At 43.1% G+C, this 16,221-nt stretch overlaps 1 protein-coding gene across 7 annotated transcripts in view; it reads right to left on the bottom strand.

The window, feature by feature from the left end:
* Positions 1-16,221, bottom strand: part of myo9aa (myosin IXAa) — a 163,459-nt gene that overhangs the window by 117,248 nt on the left and 29,990 nt on the right. For 6 of the 7 annotated variants that reach the window (XM_049597481.1, XM_049597489.1, XM_049597471.1 and 3 more), the window contains exon 2: positions 8,755-9,717. In XM_049597481.1, coding sequence (XP_049453438.1) covers positions 8,755-9,630 — 876 coding nt within the window. In that variant the 5' untranslated portion in view covers positions 9,631-9,717. Of the gene's footprint in view, positions 1-8,754; positions 9,718-13,559; positions 13,671-16,221 lie in introns of all 7 variants that reach the window. The other variant, XM_049597461.1, reaches the window with a different exon arrangement.

Here is a 16,221-nt window from a genome sequence, read left to right as displayed (position 1 = left end):
GTTGCAGGTAAAAAAAAAAATAATCCAACTAGCAGGTGAGACTCAGTGTTCCACCAGAGTCGACTCAACTTTGAAGTGCTGATTTCTGGTTTTCCATGGACCTTTTTCACAGGTGTATTTCACAACATTAATGATAGCTGCATTCCATGTAGGCCAGGTCCTGGGATTGTGCAAGCTGGCTCACTGGAGTAGCTTACTGGCACATCGTAGCCATCGTAAATATGATCAATTTCACCTTCCTACTATGTGTCTGCTGCAAGCAAGCACATTAACTTGCGTATATAAGTTGCGGCTGTTTCATGCAGCCATGCTGTGGCGCGGGAGACACAATCAGCAGAGAAAACCAAAATCAAGACAAAGACCTTGTACCTGAAGCACAATGAGTCGAACCATGCAGTGGAAATTCGCCGTAAAAAAGAACTACAACAGTTGCTTTACTAAGGGTTTGGGATGTCTGACCTGCAATCTTTGTGGTACACTCTGCCATAATGCTGTATCCTAAAGAACAAACCCTTTAAAGCTGCATTGACAGATCTCTAGCCATCACTGGAAACAATAAAACAAGCTGACGTGTAAACAGCCACCATATACAGCTTATAAAGTTGTTACAGCAGACACTGAGTGAAGTTTCTGGTCCTGCGATGAATGTAAATCCAACATTAACTCTTCTTTAAGCTAAGTTTTTGGTCTCCACCAACTCCTGGGGGAATATCTGGGGATTTATCTGCCTGGTGTTTGTCTTTCTTCACCAGCTTTGTCTGTGTGCCGTTCTGTGATGGGGTAAACGTTGGTGTACAGATGGGGTCCATCAGAGTTTTTTAACTGGAAACAGCTGCTTATGAGGTTTGATGGGAACTTCTAAGACACAACTACTGAGAACAGTGACTCTGTATGTCATACAAGCAAAACAATGAAGTAAAAGAAACCTAAAAGTGATGCTCGGAGGTGATTCTAGAGGAGTAACTAACTGTTATATTCATTAACGCTCGTCTAGAAACTGGTGAATAACTCCCTTCACCATTTCCCAGAGTTCATTGTGATGCAATAAGATTTCTTTTTGTCTGAGCACCAGTCCGATCTAGTAACTACTCTTGTCAACTTTATTTAACCTTGTGTGATTTTTACATTACATGAAGTGGTTGTTTTAATTTTTAGTCTCAAAAATATTGATTAAAGCAGGTGTAAGGGTCACAGTGACAGTGGATGTAATTAATCTTCTTAAAAGCATGTAAATTCATGTGTGTGTCAACATGAAAGTGGGTGTTTACATATCCCTTGATGGGAGCAGGGATGGTACCTTCCAGCTCCAGCTCATTGAAGTGCCTCTGAAACAGCTCATCAACACACACACACACACACACACACACACACACACACACACACACCCACACAGACACACACCATTAGCTGTGCTCCTGCACTAATGCCCTGTGACGCCTCCTCCCTGGTCTTGGAAAGCAGATCCTGATGATGCACTGTCAGAGTGAGCGGCGTGAGGTAACCTCATCCTCTCCCTCCTGACCCAGGAGAGAACAGAAGACAGCTGAGCTCATATTAAGCTGTCACTTGGCTCACATGTAAAAACAAATGACTGTGCTTCCTGTGAGCAGTCCTTGTTTTCAACAGTGTCACCAACAACAATGAACCAGAACCAGCTCCTTCTGAAAATAGTGAAGCATCACATTCCCCTCTATGAGCACAATGAAATGATGTGAATCCAAATCCTGATTTGTTATATTTCACAAAGACATTCATGTTAAATTAGGCTGATGTAGAACGCTTTTTTTTTTAATTATAGTTTCTGGTGATTTTGACTTTAATTTCACAGCAGAAGCCTACAGGGCTGAAAAATTAAGCCAACGCCAAAGTGACATAAACTGTAATTCCTCTAATGGCCACTTGGGGGTTGGCTCCAAGAGCGAGTAAATCCCCATAGACCCCTATGTTACAATGACTGACTTTACAGCAGGAATAAACATTAACATTTTTGGTCTTTATAGCTAATTTAAACATTCATGACAACTGTACAGGGGATGTATTTTTATATAATTTACCCGTCTAAATTTTATTGAGACTTAAAGTTACAGCCTTTTGAGCACATTGCTGCAGCCTGTGAGTCAGATCCACCCCTCCCCCCTCAACAGCTCCACCATCTTATCCAAATATAATGATTTCTGGCTGCAAAAATCCAAGATGGGGACGACCGAAATGCCGAACTTGAGGCTTCAAAACGGGAGTCCACAGCTGGATGATGTCATGGTAGTACTTCATTGTTTTACACAGTCTATGGTAGAGATATACAAGAAACATGCTCAGAGAGTAAAGGGTATGATACTGCAGTCATGTTACCCTTGTGGGTACCAGAATGCCCCATCCTGCAGTATTCTGAACACATCTTGCATTATCACACCTATTCAGGACATCCATTCCCCGAATGTGCTTTAAATCAGGGGTTCCTAACTGGTGAGTCACAGGTCCATTCTGAATGGACTGCAAGTGACTCGCGAACATGTCAAGTTTGTAAAAAACACACTTCATTTAGAAGTACAGTGAAGTGCCAGCACAGAGCTTTTTTCTTTTGAAATGTCATTTCCTGCTGTAGAGTGAGTGACTAATGGACAGAGAAAGCAAACTAGCTCGACACATGGCCAAATGCAAGCATGACGCTGAATATATTAAACTGTGTGGACCTTGAACTAATGACTAAGCAGAAATCTGGACCCCATGGCTGGACCAGTTGGGGACCACTGCTTTGAATCATTCCTAAATGTGAGGAATCTACCTGAAACCTCAAACTCTCCACAGGCTCACATCTGGATTCAAAGCCTGGGTGGTAGTTAAAACACCAGGTGATGACTGCCTAGTACAAGAAAATTACAAATAAATAAATAAAGTACACCAACGATCCATCGCTACACTATCCAGGATATGTTTTTATGTATCAATCTTTAACCCAGCAGTTGTTTGGTCTTTGCAGATGCGTCACAAAGAGCTAAAAAAGAGGGATAAGGCAAACAGCGAACTCAAAGACATCTGCACTAACCTGTCATTACTGATGAGCACTGTTGAACAGATGGAGATGAAGCAGAGAAACATACAGTAAATAGACTCTAATAGTAACACTGCACTTACAGCTTTCCTTCATAGCTGTCTGTCATCCACTGCTTTACAGCTGATGCCAGTCTTTCTCAACAGTATGAACATTTATGCAACAGGTTGCTTTAAAAATATGATCACATCAAGTTGTGGATTGGCAAAAAAAGCTTTAGAGTTTACGCGATTAACTGTAACTGCGTTATGAGAATGAATCTTAACTTCCTATGCACCAGTGGCTCCCAACCTTTTTCCCCTTTTCTATTACTGAGTAAACTGACGACCCCTGACTAAGGGTGGTTTCACACCTGCCCTGTTTGGTTCGGTTCAATCAAACTCAAGTTCGTTTGCCCCATAAGTGCGGTTCGTTTGGGCAGTTGTGAACGCAGCAATCATACTCGGGTGCGCACCATAACAACCAGACTGAGGCCTTCGAGAAACAATTATGTTTAGTTTTCTTAACAGAAATTAATGAAATGCTGAGAATATCGGCCTACTAGTACTTTATTTTTTGTTTAAGTTTATTTACACCCCTTAAAATCAAGAAGGCCTCACAACCCCCATGAAGCTTTGGCAACCCCTAAACAGGGTCAGGACCCACAGGTTGGAAACCAGCACTATATACCATGTTCAGTGTCGTCATGGAGACAAAAGGAGGTGAAGACCAAAACATTTCAAACAGTAAATTCCAGTGTGTGGTGTGAAGTCACTGGAATGACTTAATGCCATATCTGGTGCAAGAAGGTAAACAACGTGAGGAATGACAGCAGATAAGCACTGAACCAACTTCAGGTGAAGTGTTTGTCTTATTTCATGTGCGCTTGTATTCGTCTTCATTCTGCGGGGTCAACTTAAGTCCAAATGTGTTGAAGGTAGGATCAGTAAAATCAGTCTATCCCCCGTCAAACTCCAACCCACGACTGAGGCTTGCCACATCTCTAACTGCATTAAAGTTTACACAGCAACAATGTTCATCCACATTGCACCTCACTGTGTTGATCTAACAAGCACAACACGGTTTAAGTTTTCATCTCCTCCGCGCTGAGTTTCACTAATTGAAGCACTTGAGCGACAGGGCTTGTCAGGATCTTAACACGTAACTGCAGCTGTTGGCTGCTTTCCAAAAAGACCAAAACCTCTTGTAAGTGATATCCTCTATAAGGGTTAAAAAAAAACCTCGCTCTCTCTATACGCTTTAGGCCTCGGGGTGAGTTCGCCCAGCGACTGACAGTCAGCAGGAAACGTCTGTCTGCTTTGCTTTGCTTTAGGATTGTTGACATGAGGGTGACGCCTCCGACTGTCCTGGTCTTTGATATCAGTTACTTCTCAATGATGAGCTGAAACTAAGGGCTGGACGTTAAAAGGAAAATGATACTAAGCAAAACCTTTCATAAAATATGAAAACGTTAAATCCACAAATCAACAAATATGTGCTCAAAAACACAACCAAGGGCTGAAATATACGAAGTTTAATAACTTTATTGGCACTCTTTGAGCTTTTCTTTCCTCCAACACATTACTTATCATTGTTCTTTTACAAAACTTAAACCTCACAAGAATGCTTTCCACTACAGACTGTGCTTGTTCGATCATTTTTTCTGGATCTCCCACCAAAATCTACGAAACCCTTAAAATACCATCTACTACAAATACCTGCCACATGAAACAGGATGCACAATCAGTCACTTTTAAGAAGAAGGACTCTGAAGTACACAGAATTCTGTAAAGTTATGAGACGATGCAAATGAAACAAAGCGGATATGGCAGAGACGTCATATAACCAAACTAATATCTACAAAATCACGTGATGAAACCGTGCACACTACAAAGAAAACTGCATTCACTAGCACTGTGGCATCTTTAGTTGATGTAGGACGACCTTTTAAATGGAAATACACCAGTTTTTGCTTTAACCTATCATTACGAAGTAAATGTTAATTGCACCATGGAATAATGACACCATCAGCGTTCAGATTGTTTTCCTATGAATCACACTTCACACTATGCAGTTCTGTCTGCCACCAGGTTAGACCTCCTGGTAAATGAAGGCTTGATTTATGGCACAAAGGAAGTACTTCAACCATTGTGCAGCCAAAATAGGAAGAGAATAGCACTTTTGTTTTGCTCTCTAACTATTGGTAGCTATCCCCCAGTTAGCAAGGAGTATCAATTGAAATCGTTACTATTTTACTATCAACCAAAGTAACTGTGGAAAGTGTGCTAATTGCTGGGCTCTGAGGAAAATGGAAAGTGATGCGGTTGTCTTTGCAACAGCAGCGCCAACAATGACACCACTTGGGGAAAGAGGTTGAGTTGTCTCTTTGCACTTTAAGGTCTTTTACTAATAACTTATTTACTTTTCTTTAAAAGAGTAATTTAGCATATTGCTGCGTTAACACTGTTGGACATACAACGGACAGCTTCCCAGGCTTTGATCTTCCTCGTCAAAACCTTGTGCCTGCATTACCCACAAAGCAACTTAGCTGCTGACAGTTAGGACAGAGATTTGGGTGTGTTTTGCCAGTAGCAGCTACTGTATCCTCTAACCTCAAGCCTCAAGCAGAGATGAGGTGAGGGCTTAAAGAGATCTGGTAAGCTCACTTCTTTCTGACTCCACACCCCAGAATTTTCAGACTTGAAGTCTTTAGGACCAACTGACATGAGCCCCTTTTACACTGCCTGTTCAAGGCCGAAATGCTGCACCGTTATGTCGCCTTGCTGTTCTGTATATAAGGTATGATTGCAGAATGGGGGGGGCAGAGTTGTATCGCCTCTGAGCTGGGTAGTAACAGCGCCGAAAAAATGTCTGTATAACTGGTAGAGCCAGCAGGCTGGGATCATGCATGTGACGTGTTACGCGTGCAACCCCACCCTGGGTCATTTTAAAAGTTGCTAGTAGCAGTAGGGGCTAACTCAAAGAAGAACAACAGTTGTCAAAAATGTCCGCAAATTGGGAAAACAATGAGGTCTGGGTGTGATTTACCCTCATAGCAGAGGACGAGATCAGCCGCCATATAAAAGAGATGGTAAATGACTGTTATTGCCATGTTAGGCCATTGTTATCTTTTATAAAGTGCTGCTGACACATATGCTACATGTCACACTAGAGGCCGATACAGGTGTGTTACATGTCACGCCTCTTTTGATTCCACAATGACAGGATTCAGTCTTAATTATACATAGTGCTGTGGCCGTTTGGTTCTGTGTAAAAATGCAAAGATGGCATGAAGAAGGGACTTCGTACTGGCCCTATAGCACAATCTCTGTGTAAAAAGAGCTACTGACTCGAATGACATCCCTTGAGGCAGTCTGTCACATTCCAGGTCCCTCTGGAGCCACAAAAGACTTGACACTACTTTTTTCCCTCCACATATGCAGTTGTGCTTTCTATGATTTTAAACAGACTTTCATGTGTAAAATCTGTGGAATTCCCCTGTAAGCCATTGGAGGCACAGCTCCTGAAACCAGTGGTGCATGTCAGAGGTCAAGGTTAAATGCAAAGCTCTTGACAGTAAGATCTGAGAACGTTAACCCCAGTTACCTTACAGTACTTTTTACTGTCTTCTCAAAATCTTGTCGACAATATAAATATGTCCACAGAATGTATTAAATATGGCTCCTGTGCTGCCTCTCTCCTTTCTTGAATGAAAAGTTACAAGGAAATGAAGATGAAGTATTCCTATGAGGTAATGTTGGCTGCCGTTCCTCCCCTCCCCTCCTCTATCTCTCTGCAGTAGCACCGCAGCTCTCTTGGCATCAATCACCAGGGGCAGATACGCAATCTTACTGTGCAAACAATTAAAGGCTGCTCCTCTGCACTCAAAACTACTCACTCGTGTTGCTGCGTTGGGGATTAACCCAATATGCTTACACATTAACCCCGGAGACACACCGATGAATGGCATTCCTGAGAACTGTGTTTGCTAAACCGAAGGCAATAAAAACACACTGTAGATCTACTTATTGCAACCTGCTGGTTAACTTTGAACTTGGCTTCTAAGACACCAGTTTCAACTTGACATTGATGATAAGAACACCGGCAGAGTCTTTATTTTATCACATGGGGGGGAACTGAAATAAATTAATTGGACATCACCTCTGGTAGAGAGGCCATAAAGTCAAGATACTTTATCATTTGGCTGCTACAGTCATGGCTGACTATACCCAGATGAAGAAATACCAGAAGACATGTATGCATTTCTGTGAGCAGAGCACTGCCCTGTTCTTTGTACATCAAGTGCAAACAGCAGGTGGTCAGGTGCCGTGACAGTGAGCGATACAACCCCCTTACAAAACACAACAACGCTCTTGACAATAAGCAACCACTATTTGCCTTCCTGACTGGCAGCATTGTGCATACAGTTGAAGGGTGTTATGTAACCATCAGGAATTCAGTTGATGTCGAAGACAAATGAGAAAACAATGTGCGGTTGTGAACTTGTCAAAGACTCTTGACTGGTGTGCATTAAAGTGGCAGGTCCCACAAGAGGAAAACGAATATGAGAGGAATGTCTTGAGTGATATGAAAACAACCAGTTTCCTTCACAACCTTTGGCTGGGCCTCTACAGGGTCCACCTTGAGACAATCTTTCCACTGTGCTGGGGGGGGGGAAAACGGTCGTAATCACAAAAACAAGAAACAACTGTAACCACTGACAGGCCACTGGCTGCTCACTGATACAGAGATGGTCTGTGTGTGCTACATAATCCCCACGCAGCTGGACTGAAAGTGCAGTAAACCTCTGTATGGGGGCAGACACAACTCGGAGCCAAACATAGAGACAGTTGTGGCTAAGCAGTGTTGTGTAACTAATGTTAAAAGCCGCACAGAAACTGACATTCACAGCGAGTCAGTGCTGAGTGTGGTGGCAGGAACTGATCCATTCATACAAGCAAACATCAGCTCACACAGAATAGTATAACCTGGAAATCTACAGAAGCTCTTCTTAGGGAGTAATTCAATTAACAAACAATATGAACCAGGCAGCATTATTAGTCAAGTTAAGTCTCAGGTCAGTTCAGAGAAGTTTCAATTCAACAACTCCGTGCATCAGCCAACTCGAAACTCAAAGCCTCAACAGACATCTGACACAGGATCTGGAGGGATGAGATCTGGAGCCAACAGCTTTTATATAATAAGAGTAGGGTTGCAGCGGTATACAGTGAAACCGTATACCGTGGTATGAAAATTAACGGTTATCATACCCTGTACATTTGCTTATCTACAGTATTGGGAATGCAACCAGAGATCAAATCTGGGGTTGACTTTTACTTTTACTGGAGAGTGGCTTACAAACAGTAACAGACAATCCTGCACAGTATACCTTCAATGAAAAATGGATCCAAGAGGACCTTGAGCAACCTCAGGTGTCCTTTAGGACAAATCTAAATCAAGACACAACTCCTACATGAAGTGTTAGTCTTTCATGTTTCAAGCTGTATAGCTATAAAGACCTACTTTTAATTGTTCCAGGATTTAACAGAGTCAGAACCTTTTGCTTTCAAGTCACGTCTCATCTTTTGGAAGCAAACCCACAAAGTCTCACAGCACTCAAGTCTCAAGTCACCTCAGGGTCAAGTCTTTTGTCACAAGTTTCATTATCAGCAGCACATTCACAAACAACAAATAAAATTAGAAATGCTCAACGTGTCATTGCTTACCTCTAGCACCGGCCCGGCCCCCAAGATTATCTGCTCCACTCCGCTGGCGAAACCCTTCTGGCTGAGAGCAGTCAGATGATGGATGAGAAAGTTTGTGCTTTGCGTCTTCCCAGATCCGCTCTCCCCAGATATAACAATACACTGATTTCTCTCCCTCTGCAGCATGGCGTGGTACGCCACATCCGCCACGGCATAAATATGTGGCTCCAGATCTCCCAGTGTATGATTATCATACATCTTCACATACTTGGGGTTGTAGATGGGCAGGAACTTGAAGGGGTTAATGACGATGAGGATGCTTCCAACATACGTGTAGATCTTTTCCTGGCGGAAACGCGAGCGCAGGTTGTCCAGCAGCGAGCGCTCGTTGAGCTCCGGCAGGCGGCATAGATCTGCGTGGTCACCCTGAGAATCAGGCTGTGGCAGCAGTCCACGTTCCACCATGCGCCTGCGCTCCTCTGTGACCTGCAGCCACATCTGGAGGCTGCCGCCATAATGAATAGAACCATCCAAGTTCTTCTGCCTCAGGAGGAAGCGGTAATCCTCGCCGCCAGACAGTGGGCGGTGCTCTAGTGCCACACGGGGCCAGAGCATCATCCTCTGCACGGGACAGTCGGTAGGATTCAGAATCCATTCTTCCCCACCGAACTCCTTCACCTCAGCCAGAACATAACACTTGGTGCGGTCCAGCTGTAGGCGATCAATGACACGTTCGATGGCCTCAGCGGCTGTGGTGGACTTGCGGGCACTGATTGGGCAGTAGATGGTGCCCTCGGCCAGAGCGCCTGGGTAGATGCGCACGGTGAACTCTGAGTTCTCAAAGCGCTGCCGCCGGCCCAGGGTGCCCATGCCACCAACGCCATCACGAGCACTCATGGCGGAGCAGGAGTTCCCATTAGCAGCAGCCCGGTACTGGCACGTCCTTTACTGGGCTGGAGAGGCCACCGATTCAAGACATTACCACTGTGAAGCAGAAGACAAAAGACTGATCAATACCTGAACAGAAAATACCAACCATCCAAAAACTATAGATTAAACATCAAACAAAAGAAATAATGCTGTACATCTGTGAGAGAACCAGACTCCTACCAACTGTTGAATTAATCTAAAATCCGACCACGACCCTCCGCAGTCGACCAGATTACGACATTTTCACAGATTATGACACAAAGGCTTCATGTGCTATTATATAATCTACTAAAGGGGCCAAATTATTTTTGCTGGAGCCCCGACATGCATACTCATAAAGGATAAGTCATCGGGATCTACAGGATTACCATTAACACACACACACACACACACACACACACACCCAGGCACACACATAAGCTCTCGCCAACGCCGAAACCAGCAGCTGCCATCCTCTCTACTGAAGACACAATCACGCCATTCACAAGTTCCCTCTTTAATACACAGCAGAGGGACATCATGGGGTGAGAAGAGGCCACGGAGAGACAGAGAGAGAGAGAGAAAGAGACGAGTGACTGAGCTGCTGACAAAAACTTCACTATCATCAGGGCTCCGACAGTACGTCTGTACAAACATTTGGCAAACTACATCTCACTGAATCAATGAACCTAAAGTTTTTGAAAGGTCAATCCAACAGGAGTTCTCATACAGCAGATAGGGTCGGACAATGTTCCTATTGGCCATCATCACCTCTAAAAACAATGATAACCAATATATTCAGCTCAGCATGGGATGGACGTTTGGGGTTGGGGGGGGGCATACAAGCTCCATGTTCAATACATACCAATTAAAAAGCTTTTAGACCAAACATTTATCCATGTGATGTCTCTTAGAAACCCACAGCGGAGCACAGCAGCTGAGAGTCGTGACTGTATACTGTATAGAACATTGTGCAGTCTCTGTCTATCAGTTCAAGACGCCTCATGTTGCTTTTAGAGGATAATGATTTATGTCACATGTGATGCTTTGAATGCTGATGAGACAGAAATATAAAGGGCACTAAAAGCAGTCTGTCGACCGCAGATGAAGCTGCAACAGCCGATGGATTCCTTCTTATACCTAGCTGGCATTACAGTCATGTGTATCATCAGTCTGAGATGTTCAATGCATTCCAGGAGTTACGTGACGTTCTGTAATTTGTCTTTATGTTTTACTCACTTTCTCTTAAACTCATCTCGTCAGCTTCTACTTTAGAGTCAGATTTTCAAAGCAGAGGAATGGGCTTCAACTTGTTGCTATCAGTTGTGGCTTTTTAATGCTGGTAGAGAAAAGAATGGCGATGTACTGTTTTACTTAGGTTGGTCCTATTAATCAAGGAATGATGTGAGCTAAAAGTTATGCATAAATTAATACCTCTGCCAAAGGTGGGACCAAGTCATTGTTATGCAAGTCACAAGTAAGTCTCAAGTCTTTGCACTAATGTCCAAAGGCAAGGTTGACAAGTCTTGAATCAAGTCCCATGTCCTAACACAGTAATAAAATACGCACAGTGTTGTGAACCAAGGGTGGGAGGTTCGAATCTCAGGGTGGTGGCACCCTTCTGTGCAGAATTTGTATGTTCTCCTGTGTCAGCGTGCGTTTTCTACAGGTTCTCTGGCTTCCTAACAAAGTCCAAAAACCCCGCCTCTTGCCCAATGTCAGCTGGGACCCCCAATAGGATAAGTGGTTACAAAAAATGAGTCTTTAAGTTTATTAAAACCAGTTTTACTAAACGAAAAAAGTAGTGCTCACATTCACACCTACAGCCAATTGTAATTTCAGCGATTTACCTAGCCTAACCTGACCTGTCTTTGGACTGTGGGAGGAAGCCGGAGTACCCAGAGAAAACCCACACTGACACGAGGAGAACATGTAAACTCCACACAGAAGGGCTCCCCCACCCTGGGGTTCGAACCTCCTACCCCAGGTTCAAACCAGGAACACTCTTGCTGTGAGGTGACAATGCTAGCAATTGTGCCACCGTGCCTGTATCAAGTATTTTCAAGTCAAAATGCTCAAGTCCCAGTGGAGTCCTGAGTCGTTGATGTTCAAGTCCAAGAAGAGTTGCAAGTCTTCTTTGATTCTGTTAAGTCGATTCTTAAGTCGTCAAATTTGTGACGCGAGTCCAAGTCACGTGAGGCAAGTCCACACCTCTGATCTCTGCCTTTTCTAAAATAGATTTTTCCTACTGAGTATCTTTAGAAAAAGATCAACATACCATTGTTACAATTGAAAAGTATCCAACGTCCAAATTTGAAAAGCTGAAACCAGCAAATGTTTTACCTAGTTTTACCTGCCTTCTGCCTTTTACATTCTTTTTTGAAATATCCAGTCGTGGCTGTAACAAACCTTTGTCTTTGCAGGGACCATTATCATTTAAATTTATCTTTAATACCAGAATGCATGATGAAGAAACCAGATCACACTCCTCATCTACTTTCAAACTGCATGACCACAGCAGAGAGAAAGTGAAAACAGGAAATGGAACAGGGACACGTATAGTTGGTGTGCAGAGTGGAGTACAAAGGGCTCAGGCACCCCTGGTCATTTCCTGTCGCCCCGTATCCAACCTCTCATGCCATGTGTCGCCTCAGCAACTCTAATATGACCATGAGGCGCACAAACACATGCACACAGGGCCTCTCCTCTTTCCAAACACAGACACACACCCATATGAGACAAAAACACACACACACACACATCACCTTTATTAACCTCAAAGCATTCGATCAAACTGCATTAGACTGAATCCACACACACACACACACACACACACACACACACACACACACACAGCCAATGACAGGTATTAACTGGCTGTGATGAATGCATGTGTGTTTGTAGGGTTTGTGCTTGTGTGTGTGTGTGTGTGTGTGTGTGTGTGTGTTTTGAGCGCAGAGTTAGGGCCGGGCGCCTGGAACAGATGGTCAGCTCGCTGCTTAAAGGATAGGGAGGGGGGATTTAGGGTTGTGGCAGTGCTGGACAGCACAGGGCCGCGCAGGCTGCTTCTCTGTTTACCATCACACAAGAACAGCCAACTAACGAACGTCTCCTCCAGTAAAACACCACCAGAACTTATCAAACACAATCACATCCCTAAAAACAACCATCTCTATTGTTACCTTGCTTTTGATAGATTCACAGACAACTGCGTTAACCCGAATGGATCAAGGTGACAGGAGGGAAATCCTGCTCACACTGGGGGAGGAGACGATGTGATGTCAAAGTTGATGGATGTATATTTTAAGCCATTTCCTTAATCAACTGTCAGATGCATCAATGATCAATGATGAATGAATCGATTGAAAAAACAAGTAAATTTTGAAAAATAAATTACATTTGAACCACACTAATTGTAATGTTGCTCCATCAGACATTGCATAATAATTCTGCACAAATTACAGTCTTTTCTGAAAGGTAGAAATGGGATGAAACTGAGCGTTCAGAACTCTAAAAGCCTCCCTAATTCTGGTGTTGACAAAAGCGCTGTAACCTAAATACAGATTACCTGGGAGAGAAATAAAATATACTGCACAGGTCTGCTAACAAGAGAAAAACAGACCAGTCTTACTGGTTTCAATTTAATCCTTGCTGATAAATATTTGGCGGATCAGATTTAAAAGGGGTGCTATTACAGGGAAGGAATAAAAGGCAGTGGCTACAATGAGCTGGTTAGATAACCGGTGTTTACTTCATCATATTCAGGAAAGGTATCATAAGTTAAAAGGGGCTCACTGGGCTCATTTTCAGATTCATGATTGTATTTTGGGTTTCTACTAGAACATGTTTACATGCTTTAATGTTCAAACAACATATTATTTTCCTCGTACTGTCAATGCTGGAACACCTGTACTCACTCTTGGTCTGAAATACTCCATTTTAGAGCCTGTCTCTGTCAGACCCTGTCCTGGAAAAGCCCAGTCTGCTCCGATTGGTCAGTGTTCCCTGGGTCTTTCGTATCTCTGCATCTGAAATTACACGTTTACCTGATATTAGCATGTAGCTACATGTAGCTACATGTAGCAGTGTACTTGCAGCCAGGGGAATGACAGTTACAGTATAATGTTAGCGGCATGTTCTACTATGAAAAATCCCCATAAATGCTTTTAAGTCAAAAGCTTCACAACCAGACATGTTCCAGCAGGAATATGATCCGAAATCAGGGAGAAATCAACAACATCAGCAACCAAGATTACATGTTTCCCTGACTTTAGCATGTAGCTACATGTAGCAGTGAACCTGCATCAGGGGGAGTGGCGGTTACAGAGTATAGTGGCACTTCCTACTGTAAAAAATCCCAAATAAATGATTTGAAATCAAAAGCTTTACTACCAGAAATACTCTAGCACGAATATGATCCAAAATCAGAGGGAAAACAAACAACATCGGCAAACAAGATTACATGTTTCCCTGACGTTAGCATGTAGCTACATGTAGCAGTGCAGGCTACACAATGTAAACATTTGCAGTAGTGTGCCTGGAGAAGATGACCACATAAAAAAATCCGTCACAAACTGATGTTAGCGTCTCAACAGTGGGAAAAATTGTTGTAAATAATGAATTCAGAACAAGATTTTTGCTCACAGGGATTATTTTCAGATGTGTTTACCTCATCACCATTCCATTATGACAGAAAATAAGGGAGAACATAAAAGGTCTCCTTTAAGTATGAATGCTAATGCTTTGACTGTGGTAACATTTGGAGATTACTCTGTCTGGAGCCATAGATGGTCCATGGTGGTGAGGTAGACACATAGACTGCAATGACAGAAGAGAGACGGAAGAGAGACGAAACAGAGCTACTTGAAACTCTAAAATGGGAGAAAGTAAGGATCTATAAACAAATTCTCTGTGACACTGATACCCTTCCTTCTCCGATGTAAAGCGACTCCATTTCCCTGCTGTTCCAGATTAATACATCTTCTAATATCTATGCAAGAGTTCTGGTGTTTGTAAGTTTGGCTGCCAAGTGGGCTAAGGACTCTTTTTGATCTGACTGACCTGTAAACTCCTGTTTGGGTTTGTTTTTTGTGCTGTCACGCCAATTTTTTCTTTATCTTGTACATATATAGTTTATATATACACATTGTATTGTTGCTGTTAATGTTGTATTTTTACATTCTTGCCAAACAATTTATGGGTGCAATGATCCTGTAAATGTTGTTCTACTCGAAAATCCAATAAACAAAGTTGGGGAAAAAACTGCTGTTCACAGATATAATTATGTGAAAAATAGGCGAAGCAGCTCACATAGTCTAAATGTCTGTCAGTTATGATGATCAGTGATCGACAGGGAAGCACGTGAACAAATGAGAGGTGGGGCCTGATAAAATTATGATCATCACCTCATCATTTTGTTACGGTTAAACCTACAGCATGTCATCAAGGTGAGCAATATCCTTCACCATGTTTTTTCTACTCTATCGAAACCTACTCACATGCCCGTGTCAGGGCCGGTATCATGCAGTTATCACAACTGTTGTCCCGGAACTGAAACCACCCCCGTGAGTTCAGCTGTTGTCCTACGCATGAAAAATATCTTTGTGGATGCTACTCTTGTGTCCAAGGGGAAATATCTTTTTAGGTAACATATGAACTATTCATTCTTCAGTATTCTAAATTAGCACAAGAGAAAAAAAATGGCATGTTCAAGGCCATCTGTGACACTAAAATTATTCAAACCTAATCACAGCTGTTGCACTTTTAAAACAAAGTAGTCCGTTTCCACACACACACACACACACACACACACACACGTGGCACAAATGCACATTCACACCCTGCACTGATGGCATCACTCACATTGTGCAGCCATGAACTATTCAAAGTACGGCCACAAAGCCTCTCAGAGAGCAAAGAAGAAGAGAACATGTTTGAGGCATGACGTCATTTCACCTGTGTGCTGTGCATATGTGTCTAACATGGTAACTAAATAAAAACAGGTTTGTTGTAGATGAGCCCGAGGCATGTGCCCCGCAGGAAGTGACAAAACAGACCCAGGGGGAACAGCTGGAGGAAACCTGCAGCGGCCTCTTCTTCATCTCTGTTCTCCTCAAACAACTGAACCAGAAACAGATCTGGTTGCGTCACCTGAAAGCCCAGAGATTAGGAATCGCAGTCAAGTAATCTGACCTGGAATCTGCGCGAGGGGATTTTTCCCTTTCCCTGAGACATGGCAGAGCGGGATGGACCCAATCTTAGCTATCAACAAGCAGCAAAGCTGGAGTTCACACAAGGCAAATTCTAAATACATAAAACAAACAACACATGTGTTCTTGAGTTAAATTCATGTCAGATGTTATCTGAGTTCAAAGTTAAGAGTGATGTTGGAATTTATCTGTGCTTGGATCCGCGTTTTACAACAACCTGCAGCATGAGCGAAATGCGGAAACAATGGTGTGTCTTATTCAATTGCAGCGATTGTGGCTGGAGCCTATCCCAGCTGACACTGGGCGAGAGGCAGAGTACACCCTGGACAGGTCACCAGACTATCACAGGGCTGACACATAGAGACAGACA

Source organism: Epinephelus fuscoguttatus, linkage group LG2 (assembly GCF_011397635.1).
Source record: "Epinephelus fuscoguttatus linkage group LG2, E.fuscoguttatus.final_Chr_v1".
Classification (NCBI taxonomy): Eukaryota; Metazoa; Chordata; class Actinopteri; order Perciformes; family Serranidae; genus Epinephelus; species Epinephelus fuscoguttatus.
The sequence above is the reverse complement of the archived record's forward strand: the minus strand, read 5'-3'. Positions and strand labels throughout refer to the sequence as shown.